Raw genomic sequence first — 19,453 nt, 5'->3', positions numbered from 1 at the left:
AGTACATGCTGCCCATAGCCCATCTCACTGAAACTGCCACTGCACACAGCGAGAAGGGCTTTGGCCTCCTTGCTCTGCACTGCATGAGCAAGTGGAGGTGGGTCTCAGGGAGCGATCGGAGCAGTGTTAATTGGGGCACAGATGCATGGAGGGAGGGAGGGGGACAGAAATCTCTTCTGTTCCAGACACACTGTGCACACACTTGCTGGCTGCCTGGAAACCCACTGCTTGCTGTGAGATTACATGGTTGCTAGTTTGTGTTTTTGGGGGGAGGGTTTTTGTGTCCAAACTGGATGATGCAGAACTGGGGGAGATCTGTGGGAGAGGAACCCACAGACTGTCAGTCTGAAGAGCCTTTACTCTTGAGAAGTGCCAATAAAATTATAATGACCTATGAAAGACCCGAGAAACAACTCCAGTGTTTGGTCCCTTATTGTGCCACATTCTTGAGGATAACCAAGCAACACCATTTTCAGTATCATCTTTTTCTAATGGGTGGTGCATGGGAAGAAGCAAAGGGATGTGGAGAGGGGCAGGAGAAGCTCTAGTTTCTGGACCGATAAAGAAGCTGTTCCCACTAGTGGAGATCATCACCGTGTGCTTCGGGCTGCACCAGAGGAGGTAACTGGAAGAAAAGCAGAGGGCTGGGATGTGGAGTGGGGTAGGAGAGCTGCCACGGAGGAAGCAGCAGGGCAGGGAGCCAGCCCAGGGCACCCCGGCGTAGGGAGAAAGGTGGGTACAGAGGATGGACGTGGCTGGCAGCAGTAAGAGACCTCGGTGGGAAACTCTTCTGAGGCAAGTGGGAAGGGTGAACGGGCAGAAAACTCAGCTCCCCGCAATTCCAGCTGGAAATTGAGTTTCTGCCCTTGGTTCCACCCAAAACAGCAGCGGTTTTTAGCGCTGGCACACAGGACCCCTATAGCACTTTGCAGAGGAGAGGTCTGCCTCCGCGGCACTGCCCCTGCTCCAGCCGGGAACGGTCCGGGACGCGGCACCGCCAGTTTCCCGGGCCGCGCCGCGCCCGATGAGCCCGGAGCCGCCGCTCGGTGCCACGCTGGGTGCGCGGCCGCCCCCCGCCCCGCCTCACCTGCGCTGCCCGCGGGGGACCGCGCCGGGCTCCCCCCGCGTTCCGCCCGCGGAGGCTGCGCGGGGCGGGGTGGGGCGGCGCCGCGGCCCCGCCGCGCGTGGGAGCGGAGCGGAGCGGCGCGGGGCGGGCGGTGGCGGCGGCGCTTTGTCCTGCCCACACGCACACACAGACACACGCAGCAGCCGGGCGGGAGCCGGCAACATGGCCGGGCCGGCGGAGGGGCTGCCCGCCGCCGCCGCGCTGCCCGGTTAGCGCCGCGGGGCCCGGCGCTGCGAGTGGGGCGGCGCCGCCGCCAGAGCCCGCACCCCGCACCCCGCCGCCAGTCCCCGGCCGCGGCCGCCGCGCCCCGTCGGGAAGATGAGGTGAGTGCGGGCGGCCGGGGGATGCGGAGCGCACAGCCTGCCCGCGGCCGGGGGTGCCGCGGGTCCCCCCGCGCTGGTGTCACGCCGCGGGGGGTGGGGATTTCCTGTGCGAGGAGAAGGCGGAGGAGAGGTTAGGCAATGCGGCGCTTCCTAGTCCTCCACCGGATGGATAATGCGAGTGGGTGGTGACATTTCTGGCGCGTTTGACTGCCGGTGCCTAAATCCGAGTGACAGATAATCGGGGCGGTTGCAGGGGGCTGTGAGCGCTGCGGGAGCGGTGCTGCGGTGCACGGCCGGGCACCCCGGGCGGGGAGCTTCGGGCGGCACTGGGGCTGTGCGGGGAGCTCCGGAGGCGAGAGCGGGCGAGGCTGCTCCCGAGCATCCAGCACAGGTCGTGCCGGCTCTCCCGGAGCCTCTCCCTCGGCAGGCAGCGGGTGCTCCAGCTCGTAGTTTGACCGAGGTCAGTTTGTCTGTTGTGAATGTGAAAAGCAAAACAACAAAAATACCCCCAACAAAACCAACCCACAGATTTCCTGCAGCCAGTGAAGTGCCTGGTGGAAAGAAGGAAGGAAGGAAGGAAGGAAGACATTATTTATTTTAGTTCATACTCTTCCAAATCTCTCTCTTCCCTCATTTATTCAAGAGTTCACTGGAGCTGTCAGTATCTCGGAGCAACCTAGCCTCTGATTCATTTTCTAATACTAGTGCTTCTTTCCACTTAGTTATTATCTTTAGTAAAGTAAAACAGCTTAAAAATGGAAATAACAGTTTGAAGCCAGTTACCTTTCCGTGGTGCCTGATCCCTGTATTTCAAAGTTGGTGTTGCTCCTAGGATGCACATTGGAAGTCTAAAAGCCCTCGCCTGCATTTACAGTTACCCGGGACACTATGTGTGTGAAGGGCTTGGAGCTACACTGATTTATTTAGTCATTTATGTTATCATTGGTTTTCTTGAGTTGCTTAAAATTATCTTCTTGGGAAGGGGCAAAAGCCCATAAGCCAAGAGTGTCGTGGTGTGACTGGTGGCCTAGACCCCTCTGATCTCCACACAGAAGGGATATCTGCATCAGTCTACCCTTGTCTGATCATGATGCTGCTCAGAGACCTCCAGTGATAAGTCATCAAACACAACAGATGGCAGTGAAGTTTTCCCTTGCTCCCTCCCATTAGTTAGTAGCCCAGTTGGTAGAGCTCTTCACCACGATGAAGAGTTGGTAGAGCTCTTCCCCCATGAAGAAGGGTTGGTAGAGCTCTTGCCCATGAGGATGGGAGGCTGACTTTCTGACTCTTACCACATCTTTCACCCCTGAGGAGGCACCACGCGCTAGTTGGAAGGCTGCAACAATTTTGAGTTTCTCCCATTGAAGGTCCCATGCTCTACATGAACTTCTGCAGTTGGTGGTTGTGCTTTTTGTTGGAAGAGGTAGCAGGAAAAAGAGAGACCCACAAAGATAGGCTGTGAATTAGGGTACTGTAATGTACCCAAAGTAATCCCTACCATGAGAGCTAGGGTGCTCTCAGAGAAGGTGTGAGCTACAGGAGTTTTGGAAAGAAAAAGCAGCTTAACTCCAGGAGGGGCTTCAGGACTTCCTCATGTCCTCACTTTTGAGGCTGATGAGGCTAATGCCGGGCTGTGTCTGGTCTAGATGGGGGAGCTAGCACCCAGAGCTGGTCTGCATGTGCTGCTGTGTGTGAATGGCTTTGTACAGTGCCATTCCCTGTTTTCTCTGTATGATGCTTGGCATCCGCAGGTGTGTCACACTTACAGTATTTTTTTCTTATTAATGCCACTTGTACACTTTAACATACCTGCTTGGTTTTGGGGTTTTTTTTTTTTGAATGAATTCCTGTTTTTAAAGGTTTCCATTACTGACTTTTTCCCCTTGCATATACAGATATTTCTGAATAGATTGTACTTATCAGTAAATATATGTCTGCAAATCACCTAAAATATTTTTAAGTAACAATTCTTGTTCAATAAATACAGGCTATATAATTCCAAAAGACGCTGGCAGGCTATATAAGCCATGTGTCTTTTATTTATATTGTTTTTTGTGGTGAATAGATTACAGTGCTATTCTTTGCACGATTACATTTATGTGATGGTTTCCATTTTTTGATAATTTCTTTATGCCTTCACTTCAAAGGTATAAAGTGTGTGCATAGTGGGTGTACCAGAGGTCTTAGTAATAAAACAGATTATAGTAGATGTTCTATCTCAAAAATGGGTTAGGATTCCTGGGTGGAAGATGCTAAAGAGCAGAGGTGTAATTACTTCTTAGTGTTAAAAATACTGCTTTGGTACAACAAATGTTGAGGTTATTCTACAGCAGATATTTATTCATGGAAGCAACAGAATTAGCTCATATTTGGGAAAATGTCTGTGAAAATTGCCATAGATGAAAATAAAGATTTTTTTACGTCTGTCCACAGAGGTGTAACCTCGCATTTCTTACTCATACATGTAGTTTATAGGCATCTGTGTTTCAGTGGTCTCTGCTTTTAAAAATAAAAACCAGCTGCAGCTTTTTGGGTGTATCCCTGAAAGAAATCTTCCTTCCCTCTCCTTGCCATGACTGTGGTGAGTGTAAGTTGGCTCTCTGCACTGTGGTCCCGAGACAGCAAAGCAGGGGAAAGCCTCCTGCTTTAAGCACTTTTGTTTTTTTCTGAACGGAACATACAGTGAATATCCAGAGATGGAAACAACCTCTCAACAGGATTATTCAGGTTAAAACTATTACTTCCTTACTCTTTTGTGGTAACACGTGCTTTAATCCAACCCAAGGTAAGGACTTCAGAACTTGCTGGGGACAACCCTGTCCCTTAGCACCTTCACGTTTGTAGAATTCACTAGCTAAATTCTACAATGTCTTTTTGTTCTGACATTGCTGTATAGCTGCCAACTGGAAATCCTGAAAAGCTGTCATATTTAGCCCTAATTTAAAGGGATGGAGCAACACCCTCAGAAAAAGAGAACTGAATATTCATAGTATAAACCTGTTCTAATAACAGGAAGCATATGTACATCATTCTTAAACCTTTTGTTTTCAGACATAAGCAAGCAACATCTTTGAATTTGTTCCAATAAACGCAATGTATCGAGTATTTCATCATCTTCCACATTTTCTGTTCATTAAGCAGTTCATGACATAACTCAAGAGTTTTGCCAGTGCACTTAGTTTGCTTGGAGGGCAACTGGAGTTGTATGTATGAAGTGTTATTTTCTAAGTTGTCTTTTTCTTTAGTGTTTGTTTCTGTTTGCATTTGTAACAAAATAGAGTGTTATTTGTGTTTATAATGTTGCCAGAACTGAGGGCTGCTGACCTCACTGGGCTGGTGGCCTGTGTAGCCCAGTGTACTGTCTCCTGCAGGAAAACAGTAGCATCCCCTGAGATGGATAATAAAATCGAGTTGTCTATAAAGTTTCATTGAAACTTAGTAACTTTATTCTGAGCTGGAGCTGTATACTTGTAGCTTAGCTGATTTTTGCTTAATGTCCTGCCATGTTCTAACTCCTGCTGTGTGCCTTGGCATCATGGTGTGCACGGCTGTGGGTTCCTGGGGGTGGTCAGGAGTTGTCACACCCCATTTTGCAGTCATGCCTTTGGGTACATTTAGGTTTGCAGCCTCTCAAGCTGAATCTGTGCTAGGCAGTTCTGCTGGTGTCACCCAGCCCTTTGGCTGTCACAGTTTCATCAGCAAAATCCCAAGTGTGGACACTGCTGCTGACAGAAAATTGCTTTTGTTAGCTCAGCTTAGATCCATAGAGGGGTAGTTTAGCTCTAGCTGCAGACAAACTCCTCTGTCAGCAAATGTTGGACTCTGCTGAAGGTCACACCATGCTGGCTAAGGCCACGCGAAGGCAGCAGCAGTGGTTCACTGGGAACCAAGCGATGATGGGTTTCCATCAACATACCCTTCCTGTAAGGATGTATGAGTAGGCAGCCCAGTTGTACCTCCCTCATGCGGATTGTTATTCTGTATACTTAAAAAATTAGCTTATTTTCCCCTCTCTGAAAAAAAGCATAAACTCTGGATAACTTTTTGTGCGTTTCCTCTGTTGTGGAGTATTTTGTCTTTTATTCTTGTAGTGGTATAATTGAGGCTGAAGGTAATCTTTCAAGTGTGTGCAGGTCTGTTTAACTAAGTAAAGTATTGTGGTTTTGCGTGGTGTTTCACTTCCGTCCTTTCTCAAATCACCCAGACTGTGTTGAACAACAGACACCCTAATGCAGAACAGCTCCGTTAGAAGCGTTCCATGGTTAAAGGTGTCTGCATAGTCTTTCTTGGATAGGTGCTTCCTTTGGATGGGCTAACACTTCTCTTTGTGTAAGTATTTATGTATTTGTAAGTATTTCTTGTAAGAAACCATTTTTTTCCCCCAAAAAAAGTGCACAGTTCAGTTTCAAATAATTTCCCGTATCTTGCAAGTTAGCATCTTTGTGATTTTTCCTTTTTATCTTACTATCTGTCATACTTCCAGTTCTGGGCACTGTGTAAGGAGCAATAGTGAACCTCCTCAGGAGAGATTTCTGAAGCTGCTGCCAAAATAAAATGAATCCTGAGTAATGTTCTATCCTAATAATTACAGAATTAAAATAAATTGAATGAGCTATAGATTTTCTTTATCTGAGAAGGTCACTATAGCTATTTCAAGTTTCTTTGCTGAATCTCAATGTTAGTATTATCTCATCTGCTTTCTATTTACTCAAAAAAAGGAGAAAATACTAGCTGCTGCTTCAGCGTTGTTCTTCATTGCAGTAGATAAGCAGTAAAAGCTGCTCCAGTGTACACTGGTATCAATTCTACAAGAGGATGGGGAGTTTTGGGATATATTTTCTGTTTTCTTCACAGCCATTGCAGAACACAAGGGATCCATGTGCTTACCCCCCTTTTTCTCAGCCTCCCACCCAGGTTCAGTTTCCGAGGAGCAGGGAGGAGAGGTGGAATATCTGCCACTGTTTCTTCACCTCACCCTGTTGTTTGCCCTTAGTTTTCATCCGCAGTCACCTACCCAAGACTTCCACTTCATCTGCCTTTTGATCTAATGCACTGTAATGAGGGGAAGCAACCGAAAGCCACCCTACTACAGCTCAGAGCTTCCACCAAGATGCATCTGAGCCTTGCAAAGCCCCATCCTTTCAGCAGTACGGCTGTAATGCAGCCCAGGGAGAAGACACCAGACCCCCAGGCAGGCTGCCGTCAGGCCCCTGGGATGTAAAAGTCATGGCAGCACACAGCCTTGCTTGGGTTCATCTACCTCGCTCCTGGCTAATTAGCCCACGGGGAGCTTTGCAGTGTAGGCTGTTTCCCACTGCCTGGCCCAGCGGGAACGTTTCTAGCCTGCGTCGTAGGAAGTGGAGTAACATGATGGTTCATCCAGCCCGTTCCCCTGGTAATGGCTGTGTTCATGGGTACATCACCCAGTAGCACTCAAAATGTGTTTCAGCCTGGGTTGTGACTGTGTGAAATTGAAAACAGTTCAAATTAGGTCTTTCTTTTTTTTTTTCTTTTTAATTTCTTAGGTATTTAGCACTGCAAATGTTTCTTCCTATGAGACTTTGCATTTTTGCATTGAGCAAACCCTGAGGATGGTATTGACAGTCTTTCCGAAACTATTCTTTACTTGAGAGTTCTAAGAGTGTTAGAACTCTTAATCAGAGAAGACAGACTGGACAAGTCTTTACCAGAAATTTGAGCTGGGAAACCTCCTTCATATTTCTGATTATTCAAAGTGCCATTCTCTAACATCACAGCAACTAGAGAAGCATTACATTTCACAGGACATTTCACAGTCCTGGAGTGGGAGAGACATGTGGGGGCCAGAAACTTTTGATTTTCCTTCTTGATGTTGGCATTCAAGCCTTACATTTGTTTCAAGTTCCATGTTAGTTTATACATTTCTTCTGAGTTCTCAGTCCTGCTCCCCTCAGCTATGCCAACTTAGCCATTTGTGGTTTGGTAGGGAGAACCAGATCATGAAGTCTTTACATACAAAGACAGAAGAAAAGAAAATCCACACTTTCCATATGCAAAGGGTGTATATACAGGGTAGGAGCAAGCAGGAGGCTGAAAGGTTGAGGCAGTGCTCCCTGGAACCACCAGAAATGCTCATGAAACTTTTTCTCCAGGGAATGCTATTACTACAAATTAAAATTTGGCTTTTACTGAGATGCTACTCCTGCTCTTCCTCTTACTGACTGCAGACTTCCTAACTCAGGCTTCCCAGTGCTTGCACTACAAACTCAGTAGCCTTGCTGGTAGTATGGATGAGCATTTTCTAAATGCTGACCATGTTCCCTGTCCTTTCAGTTTAAAGCCATTCCCCCTTCTCCTGTCACTACAGTAAAAAAGCCCCCATCTTTCTTATAAGCCCCCTTTAAGTACTGAAAGGCTATATTCAGGTCTCCATGGAGCCTTTTATTCTCCAGGCAACTCAGCCTGTCTTTATAGGAGAGGTGCTCCAGCCCTCTCGTCATCTTCATGGTCTCCTCTGGACTCACTCCAACAGCTCCACGTCCCTCTTCTGTTGCAGGTCCCAGAGCTGAATGCAATACTGCAGGTGGGGTCTCACAAGAGCAGAGTGGAGGGGGAGTATCACCTCCCTCAACCTGGTCACACTGCTTTTGATGCAGCTCAGCACACGGTTGGCTTTCTTGGCTGTGAGCACACACTGCTGGGTCATGTCCATGTGCTGGTTTATTCTCTGGAAGCCACTCACCGTTGAGTGCAGATCTCATTTAGGTGAGCAATTCATTTCTCAGGCAGTAGGTGTCATTCCTGCAACTTGAGATCTCATAGGTTTCTTCTGTCTTTCTTCAGATTTACATAATGCCAGGATGGATCATTTCTGTGATTTACTGAAAAGAAAAAAGAAAGTAAGCTTCATAGAGCAACTCAGCTTAATGTAGTACCATGAACCATAGTGTGCCACCAGTGCAGGCATGGGTAGATGCTCCAGCAAGGAGGACATAGCAGTTTTGCAGCAAGGCTGTTCAGGCCTGGTCCTTGTCAGTGTAGTGAGCTCCACGGTGAAGACACGCTGTGCTTCCTCAGCCAGTCTGCGGCTGCTAAATCTCTTTACCTTTTTGGCTGCATTTCGTTATCTGCTGGAGGATGGCAATACTCACTTGAGAGGGAGTTAAGATGATTAAAGTAGCTAGGCCTCAGCCTAGCACAGGATTTAAGGGTATGCTTAAGCTTGGTCCTGTTGAAGTCCTTGCTTTGCTAGTATGGAGTCTCCTGTTCAAAAAGCATTTCTGAGGATGACAAGCACATTTGTACTAAGTGCTAAGCATTACAGTATAGTTCCTTGTGTATTGCCATCCATTCATTCCCTCCTCCCCTTTCTTTTCCCTTTCCCAACATTCGCTGCTTCTTCTTAGTCAGCATGTGCATTGCTTCCTTCCTATGCTTCCTTCCTTTATCCCTCATCAGTAAGCCACTCCCTCAGTAACGAGGAGATCCAGAAAATACACTGAAATGGTATTAGCCAGAAGCAGGGCCATGGTCACCATAATCCCTTTAATTGCATGCTGTATCCTTTTTTTCTGTAGCTGTACACAGATCAGGAGATTGGCTGCATGGGTGTTCCACGAGCGTATGTTTGCATACAGCAGGAACAGCTAAATACAACGAGGACTGTGAATGCTCATGATAAAAGGTTAGCGTAAATAAGTAAATTCAAGTGGAAAAGACTTAATTGGAGATAAGGCTGTTACATGTGTGCTGGATGAGTAGGAATAAGTCTTTAGCACGGACTAGCCCAGCGCTCTCAACTTGTGGTTTGTGGTCCAGAGGACATCAAAATAGTTCAAAAATGCCTACAAAAGCCTTTAAAAATCAGAAACAAAGAAACTAAAATCATCCACATGTGTGCATATTTTCATACAGTTTCTATGTATGTACCTGTGTCCATTAGTTCCTTACTGTTCTATTACAGTTCAAATATTTTTGATACTAAAATCATCATTTTATTAAATGACTGTTTTGTCTGTCACTCACTTTCCCACCTGCCAAACAGTACTGGGATTTGAGATAATCTGTGAAATGCTTTTTGAAAAGGATTTGTGATTTAAAATGAGAGAAATACTGGACTAGCGTATTTTGACAGAATGGGGTAACTTTAATATTATGACTTCATCATGAATTAGTGTTAAGTGCTGCAATACATTTGCATGCTAATCTTTCTATTAAATAACTGAATACATCATGTAGGTGAACCTAAGTCAATTTTTGATCGCACATTTGTTACATTGAGAAGTAAGGGTTTGAATCACCCAGGTCAATCAGCCTTGCTATTCTCAGGCAATTAATTTCTTTCACTTGTCAGATAAGTGGAAAAGAGAAAACATGGACTTATATATTCATTTTACCTATATGCTTAATAAAACGCCTTTTTATCTGTCCCCGTCTGTTGTTTTGCTTGTCTGGTAGTAAGAACCATCTGTGAGTAGGTGAAACGAGGAGTTATGTCCCTTCATTGTGCTTTGGCATGTTCAGTGTTTTCCACTAGAGGAGTTTGTGGAAGTGCTGCTTCGTCAGCTGCTGCCAAAGTGATCCATAACGCACAACATTTTTTTATGACTCCACTGGTAGCTCAGCGTTGTGATGAGTCCTCCCTGTGCCTCCCCTGGTAGCCTGGTGTTGTGATGGATTCTCCCAGAGCCTGACGTGCCAACTCTTGCCTTTGTATTTATTTGTTTTAATTGACGTTAGGCTGTTAAAAATGAGTTCCCAGCATATGAATCACATACAACTGCCACCCAGATTGCTGTGGTGAGTGGTGATCCCCAGGGCCCTCTAGTTTATTGCACATCCAGGAGCGGAGCAGACCAGAGCAGTGCCTTGCTCTGCCTGCAGGTCAGCCTGGAGATGGCCATCCCCCTCTATCCATGAGTGTTTCAGCTGCCCGCATCTGATGCTGGAAGCAGGAGGAAAGCCAGCTGATGCTATGGCATTAAGGTTCTAATCTTGAAAAGACTTGTGCACAGTCTTGACCTTATTACTGGGAACAGCATCCTTGATGTTTGTGAACCTAATGACTGTTGTGATAAGACCACTGACCGTAATAAATGTAAGTACATGTGCAAGTATTGACAGAATTGGGGTCTGATGGAGCAGCAAAGGCTTACTTCTTCATTTGAGGGCAGAGTGCAGCAGGGAAAATACTGTAGCTTTTAGGAAGGGGGCCAAAGGCTACTCTATTCCTGTCCTTCATATGGAAATCCTCATTTTTAACATAGGCAAATAGGAACATAAGCACCTCTTGTTTAGAATATTCCCTCCCCAAATAAACAATTATTAATTGAAAACCTGGCAGTAAGTCAAAACCAGCCCTTGCCCTCGAGGGAGAGGAGGAGGCAGGCGCATTGTACAAGGTGTGCTGAGAAGCTTTAGGGAGGGCTGGGGCTGGTGGAGCCATCCCGGTGAGGCAGGTGAGGTGAGTCCTTCCCTTTTGGGGGTTCATGAACACAAATGAAAGTGAGAAGAGAACAGGAGGATGAGCAGAGCGTTTAACATAACCGAGGAATGTGTGTGTGTGTGGTGGGGGTCCCACTGCGCCTGTCGTGTTAACCACAGGGAACATTCTGCAGTCTTCAAGATGTCATCCAGGGATGAAGTTCAAGGGCCTGCTTGTCTCTTCTGTCCTGCCTTGCTAAATCAAAATAGTGCCAGAGCTGCGTGACTGCAACCCTTTGCAGGATCTCAAAACCCTGAGCCAGCAGACTATTTTAAAATTTCATGGTATTAAATATGAGTGTTACAGAAATAGCAGAGGGGAGACGGAGCCAGGCAGCAAGCTAGGGAAATGGAAATGAGTTTGTAAGAGCAATAAACATGTCTCAAGCCACAAAGCTTGTTCAGAAGTGTGCAGGGTGAATGCCTTGCATCATGCATTTAGCTGTTACCACTGCCTTGAGCATGGTGGGGGCTCTGGTGTCGCTACTGGTGTGGGTCTGGTTTAGTCAGTGCTCCCAGACTGAAAGCAGAGTGTTGTTTTCAGCTGGCTCCATCCCCTGAACTAGTTCACCATGGAGGTGTATAAATGTCAATATCACACCAGTGGTGCTGCAGGGCATGGGAGGGAAGGCTGTGGTGAGGCCAGGGCAAATCAGGGCAGCCCCCGTGGAAATGATGCTCCATGTCAAACCCTCCTCTCGGTGGTGACTTCATGCTTCCGGAGCTCAAATTTAAATCACTGCATGGTCTGATTAACCCAGTGGTTTGGTAAGGATTGCCATGCTGAATTCCTTACTCAGGAATGCTTTCTATGGCTTCTTATTCTTGACACTGGTCTCCAGTCTTTGATGTCTTTGTCACTTTGGTCAAAATCTGTCACTTCAGACTTAGTTGCACCCTGATACCAGCTGTCATCTGTTATTGCCATCAGTATTTGTTCATCATCCTTTTGCTTCAAAGGATTGGACACCTTTTGTGACCCTTAAAAGATGATAATACTGAGTGGACACTGCAAAACAAACAACACAGCTAAGAGTTCCCTGAATAAACATTTTAGAGTTGTGCTTGGGTATTTTAGAGGCTATGGTTAAGCCTGACCTTGCTGGAGTCCTCATCTTCTATTTGAAGGCAGTGGGATTATAATCTAATATCAATTTCCATCTTTGATTCCCCAACACCCATGTCAGTATGATATTCCTGAATTGCAGTTCAGCTTCACAGATGGTACTTGCATCGCAGAAAATATTAGATGACTAGTGCCCTAAATACGACAGAGTGCATTTGTCTACACATCTGTGTATACAGAGAGATCTCTTTAATGGTAAAAAGCATAGTCACATAAGAGGAATGTGCAGAGAGTGTGCTAGAAGACTTGGTGACTTTAGAAGTGTTGAAGCAGAGTAAGTAAAAGTAGAACAAGATCTTAAAACTGTGAATAATCATGGCAAGTAATTTTAACACATCTGCCTGAAGAAGCACTTTTATGATCTTTGTTATTTTGTGAAGAACAACAACTTCAGTAACTGCTGTGTTTTCCTAATAGTACAAAACATGTCAAATACTTTAGTGCCCTGCTGTTTAAAAGATAACCACATGAAATACCTCAGCTTCCTTGAGGATTGCCTCAGTTTTCTTCAAGACATGCATTTCTTGTGACCCATCAGCATCTGTCCAGCTATTGCAAATGCAGGAGGATGGAGAGGACTCGCAGTCTGATTCTCTCTCTCCAGCCTCTGGGCTCCAGAAGATCTTTAGTAAAGATGGAGAGACGGGGGAGAGCCTTCATGGAGAGTAAGCCCTGCCAGTGTGTCATCAGCAGGATACACAGCTTCTAGTACCCCTTTCCTGGGGATTTAATTCTTTGACAGCTCAAAACTGTAGATTTTGGGGGGACTTTTCCAGCATCTCTTCTGTTCTCTGCTCTCGCTCTCTGTTCTAAAGCTGCCTGCACAAGGATGTGAAGGAAAATGAATCCAAATCACCTAAAATGTGAATGTAAAGTAAATTAGGTAAACTAAATTAAACCATTGTATATATTCTCTGATTCAGCATTCAAGTGACCTTGATTAAGCTTAATTCACATCAAAGCAAATTGTACTAAATATGAAATAGGGTTGATTTAATTAATAATGAGTGTGTCTGCAGGGATCTGATGTGGTTTGATTCATCACAGAAATGTTAATTCAGATTACCTTTCTAGAGTTTTCTCATGTAGATAAACCCTACAGGGCAGTTTATTTGTTATGCCTAAACTGGTGTAATTGTGTGTTTATTCCTCCTGGCTCTAGAATGACCTTCCCACCACTCTCCTTGTGTGGGACTTCATGAGCATTTTGCTGTGGGATGCCTTGTTAATCCAGCCAGAGAAAATTCATCAATTTTCCGTTGGATCAGACAGCTTTTGACCTGGTTTGTGGTTGCATGGTGCTCCACAGGGTAAAGGCAGGACTGTGAATGTGTAATCAAGGTGGAGAGGCGGGGACTCATTTCACCTCAGGTCAACCCTCTGTGCAAGAGACACCCTGCTTCCAGCACTGCTCATATGCTGCAAGTTCACTCTCTGTTGGGTTGCATAGCATATGAGATACTGGAAGAAGTGATGAGTCTTGCTGCAGTTGCTTGAAGTCAAATACCACCAAGTTTGATTTGCTCTGTGTTTAGGTGCAACTGTCATGTATTACTTGGCTCTGGCTTGTACTGTTTTTCTTTGGCTTTTTCTTTCCTTTGTGCCTACATAGTACTACAGCATGTACCTTTTGAATAGCATTCACCTAAGTATCTTGTGCTTTCAATATACACAAGCTCTACTGACCCACTTTCTTACTGCTTTACTTTCTCTTCTGTCCCTCGCTTTAAAGTTCTGTGAGTATATTTTTTTCCATATGATTATTATAGGAATAGACACATAATTGCAAAGATGGGATAAGTGGAATGGCTGAGACCTGCAAGTTTTTGCATATGGTGTTTTTTAAAGAGTCGTTTTATTTTCAAAGAACTACCAAAAAAAATTCTGATTTCATAGTGCTGTGCTTCAAGTGTAAAACAAGTAGCAGAACTGAAGCACCTGATCATTTTTGCAACTATTGAAGAGGCTTCAGGGGGAAAATGGATAATAAGTATGAACTAGATACAGCAAAATTGATCTAATGCCATAACTTTTTTTTCTTTCTCTGAAGATGAGTAAACTAGTATTTGAAAAGTAGAGTAATGACCTGAAACCTGGCCTGAACTTTAACATGAACTCCAAATTTGATGCAAAAGTCTTTCAACTTTGGGAGACTGGAAGGAATACAATGTTGTGCTTCAAAATTTGCCTGAAATCTATCCCCAGAGCACTAGGAAAAGCTGGCTGTCCCTGTTAGCATCTTCAGCCCAATAACATCCTGGCTCGTACCAGAAATAGTGTGGCCAGCAGGATTAGGGAAGTGATCGCTCCCCTGTGCTCAGCAGTGGTGAGGCTGCACCTCCAAGACTGTGTTCAGTTTTGGACCCCTCACTACCAGAAAGATCCTGAGATGACAGAGCATGTCCAAAGGGCAGCAAAGCTGGTGAAAGGTCTAGAGCACAAGTCTTATGAGGAGCAGCTAAGGGAACTGGGGTTGTTCAGCCTAGAGAAAAGGAGGCTGAGGGGACACCTTATCATTCTCTCCAACTACCTGAAAGGAGGTTGTAGCAAGGTGGGTGTTGGTCTCTTCTCCCAAGCAACAAGTGACAAGACAAGAGGAAATGGCTTCACACTCTATCACTGTATCCCCTGTATCAGGGGAGGTTTAACTTGGATATTAGGAAAAATTCCTCCCCCAAAGGGGTTGTCAAGCATTGGAACAGGCTGCCCAGGGAAGTGGTGGAGTCACCATCCCGGGAGGTATTTAAAAGACGTGTAGATGTGGCACTTAGGGACGTGGTTCGGTGGTGGACTTGGCAGTGCTGGGTTAACAGTTGAAGTCGATGATCTTAAAGGTCTTTTCTGACCTAGATGATTCCATGATTGTATGATTCACACCTCCTAGTTTCAACTTGCGCAAGGAATCACTCCAAAATAGTAGCCAAAGGGGTGCTGTTGGCCTCTAGAACCTTCCTGTGATTATTTGGTTCGTTCTGTCTGGAAAGCAGGCTTTGAAACCACCGACCTGTGCCCATCTCATCCTGTTTTAGTATCAGCACACCCAGACACATAAACAATGTGCTTCTTCATAAGGCAGTGAAAATCAATGAGGCTTTGAAAAGACATGCTCTTTAAAGTCATGGCCTTATTTGGAAAGTTGCAAGAAACTTGGCTGTCACAAGAGAATATTTTGGCTCTGTGACAGTTTCATTTACACGGTTCTTCAGCAAGGAATCTCCTGTGTTTCTGCACCGATAACTTGCAATTGTTGTGTGCCTTTTTTCCCCTCCCCAGGAATATCTGCTGGAGGAGAACTCAGTATGTTGGTCAAAAAAGGCCAAAGACCCCTTTGGATTCTGTCTGGTCCAGAGTATGTAGGTTTTCAAAGGTAAACGGAAAAATTCCTGGTATTTCAGTATCCCTGAGCAGATTCACAGATGTTTTTATCATAATTATTCCTCTATACCCTTCTTTTTTTTTTCACTACTCATTTGCTGAGTGCTACCTTCTGTTTATGTAAGTGTGGGATTGTTTAGAAATAATCCAGTCTGCCATCACCCTTTTGCTCCTTACACTCCTTGGGAATGTTTCCTTTATGTTCCTGACACTTTGGGAACTGTGGGGGGATAAAAGAGCCTGCATGATAAAGATTAATAATAAACTGAAGGGAAGGTGTCAGAGACAGAAGCACTTTAGACTTGGAGTTGTATGGAGAGACCGAGAGAGAAGAGAGAAGATTATCACAGCAGCATTTCCAAATGGTTTCAGAAGAGGTAGTTGAAAGAGAAGTAGGGATTAGAGAAGAAAGTTGTGATTATAAGCTAAAAATCACTGTGGCTGTTGCTAAATCTCCTGTCCATATGATGAAACAGTGGCATATAAAAATATTGCAGAGACTTAAGATGCACAGTTTAGTGAAATCCTGAGGGAAGATTGGGTATTTTAGAGGCATCCACACTGACGTTGGAGACCTGGGGCAAAACAGTGAGCAACATCATATGAATCTGTCATGAAACTGATACCAGAAAGGGCACTCTCAAGCATCAATGATACTGTTAAATAATACTAGTTTTTGGAGAGGTTGAGAAGTCAAGGGACAGAGGGTGAGGCAACACAGTCTGGCTGTGGGACTAGTACTTATTCATCAGATTTTACATACCATGAAGGGTACGTACCTCCCTAGGATATCAGATCCTCTCCTCCACTATCCTCACTAGGTTTCCTTTGATCTGTTCTCATACAGCCCTACCACTATAGTGCCCAAGATAGTATTGAGCTAGTGCTGGTATGTATTTGGAGAAAGGGCAGGTGGAGGGAGGTGGTGAGCCTGCAGCAGAGACAGCCCAAGGGTCCATCATTGCTTGTACCTACCAGGCACCAACACTGTATGATAATACTAATGTCACTTAATATTATGCTCATCTAATAGCAGTCTGAGGTAGCAAAGAGTGGTAGTACCCATGGCAGTGGATGGGAAAACAAGATACTTGTAACTTAAAGAGAGCTGGAGCTATTTGCAGCCTATATGGCGAATGCAGTTAGGAATGTGAGGCTGGAAGGAGCAGGCATCAGGGACAGGCTGATCTGCAGTGCTCTGAGATAGTAATGTGAGTTCAAAATGTGGAAGAATGCCTGTCTGTGGCTGGAAACTTAGTAGGAATTTTGTGAGCAAGAGGAGTAAGTTTTGGATAGTATTTGAGGTTTTGTGATTATCTCTCATTTTATGAGTCTCGGGAATTCATTTCCAGAGCCTTGCTATTTCTGTCTTCCATTCCAAGGTCACTGGGATGCACTGACTGCTTCGTAGCTTCATTCATTAGAAATTAGCTAAGCCAGGATTCGACTGGGATGTTTATCTATGATGACCTGACCATTTCCTTCAGGAAGTCATTCGTACTTGGAAAGACAAATGTATCTCTTGTTAAAGGACAGGTCATGCTCACCTCTTTTTTGCCTCCAAAGATGAGAGAAGTACGATTTGGCTCATGAATAAGTATTTAATACTCAAAGATATGAGTCTGTTGTCTAAACTGCATTGCTGCCCAGCTCCATTTCAGATGATCTGGAATATACAAGTGGTAGATGGGTGGCTGATGGTCATGACCTGTGGGACACCAGAGCCCAGCCGGATGCCGGACACTGTATATGTGCTTGGACACTTGGGTTTAGGCAACTGGTTTGAACCCCAAGCAATGCTGGGGAGGATGGCAGTGAGACTATGCAATGTTACAGCAGGGAGTACAGTTGGGAGAAAAAAGCTTTTGTTTGCTGCAGATTGCTCTGGTGTTTGGTGTACAAATATGAGTCAGTGGATCTAGAGCCAAGACCACTCTGATTGCAAATCCCACTCCTGATTTCCCCTTCTGCCCTTTCCTGGACCTCTACTCCTTCTTTGTGCAGTTTTGAAATGGACAAAAGTGTATCCGATTACTTTTCCCAAGGTTGCAACTCAGTTGTGAGACAGACTGGATGTATTCTGCGTGGGATGCCTGGTAGTCCAGCCTGAGGGATGAAAAGGACACACTCAGCACAGATAGGGAGGCAATAGGTGTTGTACTAAGCTTGATTCATTATAGTGTAGGGCAGTTTGTATTGCTGCTCCTTACTTGGCTGTAAAAATGCTGCTAGCTCTACCATAGGTAGCTAATTACAGTTGTATAGCCTAAGTAGGTGGTTTTTTAAAGATAGAGAAAATGGGATCATTCAGTTGACAAATGACAAGCTATAGAATTATTGCTGGCAAGAAGCACATATGTGTGACCTCCTACTCTGCTCTCGTTCCCAAGCTCTCCTGGTTTCTTCTGGCAGCAAGAAACATCAGTAGGTCTTGAACAGTAGTGGTGGATGGCCACAGCTTGGGGGCCACTGGGACAGGTTGCAGTACTGGTTTGATTTGTTGAAGCTACCCTTAGTGCACCACTATGCATTGAGCAGAGGTCTGGGAGTTGGCAAAGCCAAAATGAGAGTTCAGTTTTCAACAGTAACTTTACTACACAGTCCTGAAGCAAGCAGCGTGACTTCCCTGACTCTTCCATTCCCCACCTCAGAAATCTTGATCTTATTAAATATGTCACAAGAAAATTAGGAGAGGTATGGGCATAGAAAGCAAAGCAAGGTGCCCCAACCATGGGGTCTGTGTTACTGTTTGCTTCTTTGTGAATGTTAGTGTTTATCTTTTTGTTAGGAAGATGAATCTCGTCTCCGCTACCATTGGAAACTAGAGAAGTGATGATGTTCAGATGATACAGGGTCCTGAAAGCTGCCTGGTTTCATGGATAGTGTAATGGCTTTTGCTGTTTTTATAATTTAGATGAGTTTGACTCTAAAGAGTAACATGTAACATATGTAAAAAAGATTCTTCTGTGTTCATTTTGATACCTCCTTTAATTAAAGTGTCAGACCTAATACTGTTTCACTGAGGAAACCAGTGGAGCCCCTCCAGGAGTCCTGCGGGAGCAGCAAAGAGCAGGAGTTGTGATAGTTCTCAGGTTCTTAAAAAAAATAATAAAAATTCAGTTTTTCAATCTTCAGTTTTTCTTTATCTGAAGAAAAAGGGATACACACATGACATTCAGAACAATACTTTGCAACTTAAACTGCCTGCTATAGTTTTGATTTGCCATGGAATGTCATAAAATATATCTCTTTGCTTTAGTTGGCTCAAAAACATTGGGTCTTGCTGGTGCTTTGCAAAGAAATAGGTAAAGCTGGCAGAAACCCACACCTTCGCTGTACTGACCCTTTGCAGAGCACAGTGTGGCCAACCCATGTGCATTTCAGAGAAGAGCATCCCTGAGCTGCCTCCTGTGTTGTAGAATGTACTCATGGCCACCTGTAACTTTCCTCCAGCCTTATAGGAAGAAGGCGGTATGAAGTTTCAAAGTTGTAGTCTGAATGCATTGGTGGTTCTTGTTAATGATTATGTATAATCTTCCTCCACTATGTGTTCTTCGCTTAGGGAGCATGCCTTGTCAGTAAGTAAATCCCATGAGAGAGACCACAAAAGGAAGAGGTTGTGGGAATGACCTCCTGTTTCTCATGCAGCAGCTGCTGGAGCAGCCAGGCACACTTTGGGAACAAGCTGTGCTATGCCCAAGGGATGGGAACGTCCTGCTCAGAATCACACAGAGCTGTGGAAATTGGCAGGGACATCTGGAAGTCACCTAATCCAACCCCTGCTCAGGACCTTGTCCAGTTGAGTTTTGAATATATCCCAAGATGGTGATGCCACAACCTCTCTGGGCAACCTGTGCCAGTGTTTGACCACCCTCATGGTAGAAAGTTTCTTCTTATGTTTGAATTGGATTTCTTGTATTTCAAAATTTGTGCTCTCTACCTCTTGTCCTGTCACCTCTGAGGAGAGTCTTCTTTACTCTCCCGTCATGTATTTTTACACAGTGATGAATGGAGTCTATAAGGATGTGATGGGAGGCACTG

General features: G+C 45.1%; 1 protein-coding gene across 2 annotated transcripts in view; it reads left to right on the top strand.

The window, feature by feature from the left end:
* The first annotated feature begins 1,026 nt into the window (after nucleotides 1-1,026).
* Nucleotides 1,027-19,453, top strand: part of EVL (Enah/Vasp-like) — a 150,897-nt gene continuing 132,470 nt past the window's right edge. Inside the window, exon 1 of one of the 2 annotated variants that reach the window (XM_030482039.1) lies at nucleotides 1,027-1,449. In XM_030482039.1, the coding sequence (XP_030337899.1) occupies nucleotides 1,445-1,449 (5 nt within the window). In that variant the 5' untranslated portion in view covers nucleotides 1,027-1,444. The remainder of the gene's footprint in view (nucleotides 1,450-19,453) is intronic. The other variant, XM_030482036.1, reaches the window with a different exon arrangement.

Source organism: Strigops habroptila, chromosome 4 (genome assembly GCF_004027225.2).
Source record: "Strigops habroptila isolate Jane chromosome 4, bStrHab1.2.pri, whole genome shotgun sequence".
NCBI lineage: Eukaryota > Metazoa > Chordata > Aves > Psittaciformes > Psittacidae > Strigops > Strigops habroptila.
The sequence above is the reverse complement of the archived record's forward strand: the minus strand, read 5'-3'. Positions and strand labels throughout refer to the sequence as shown.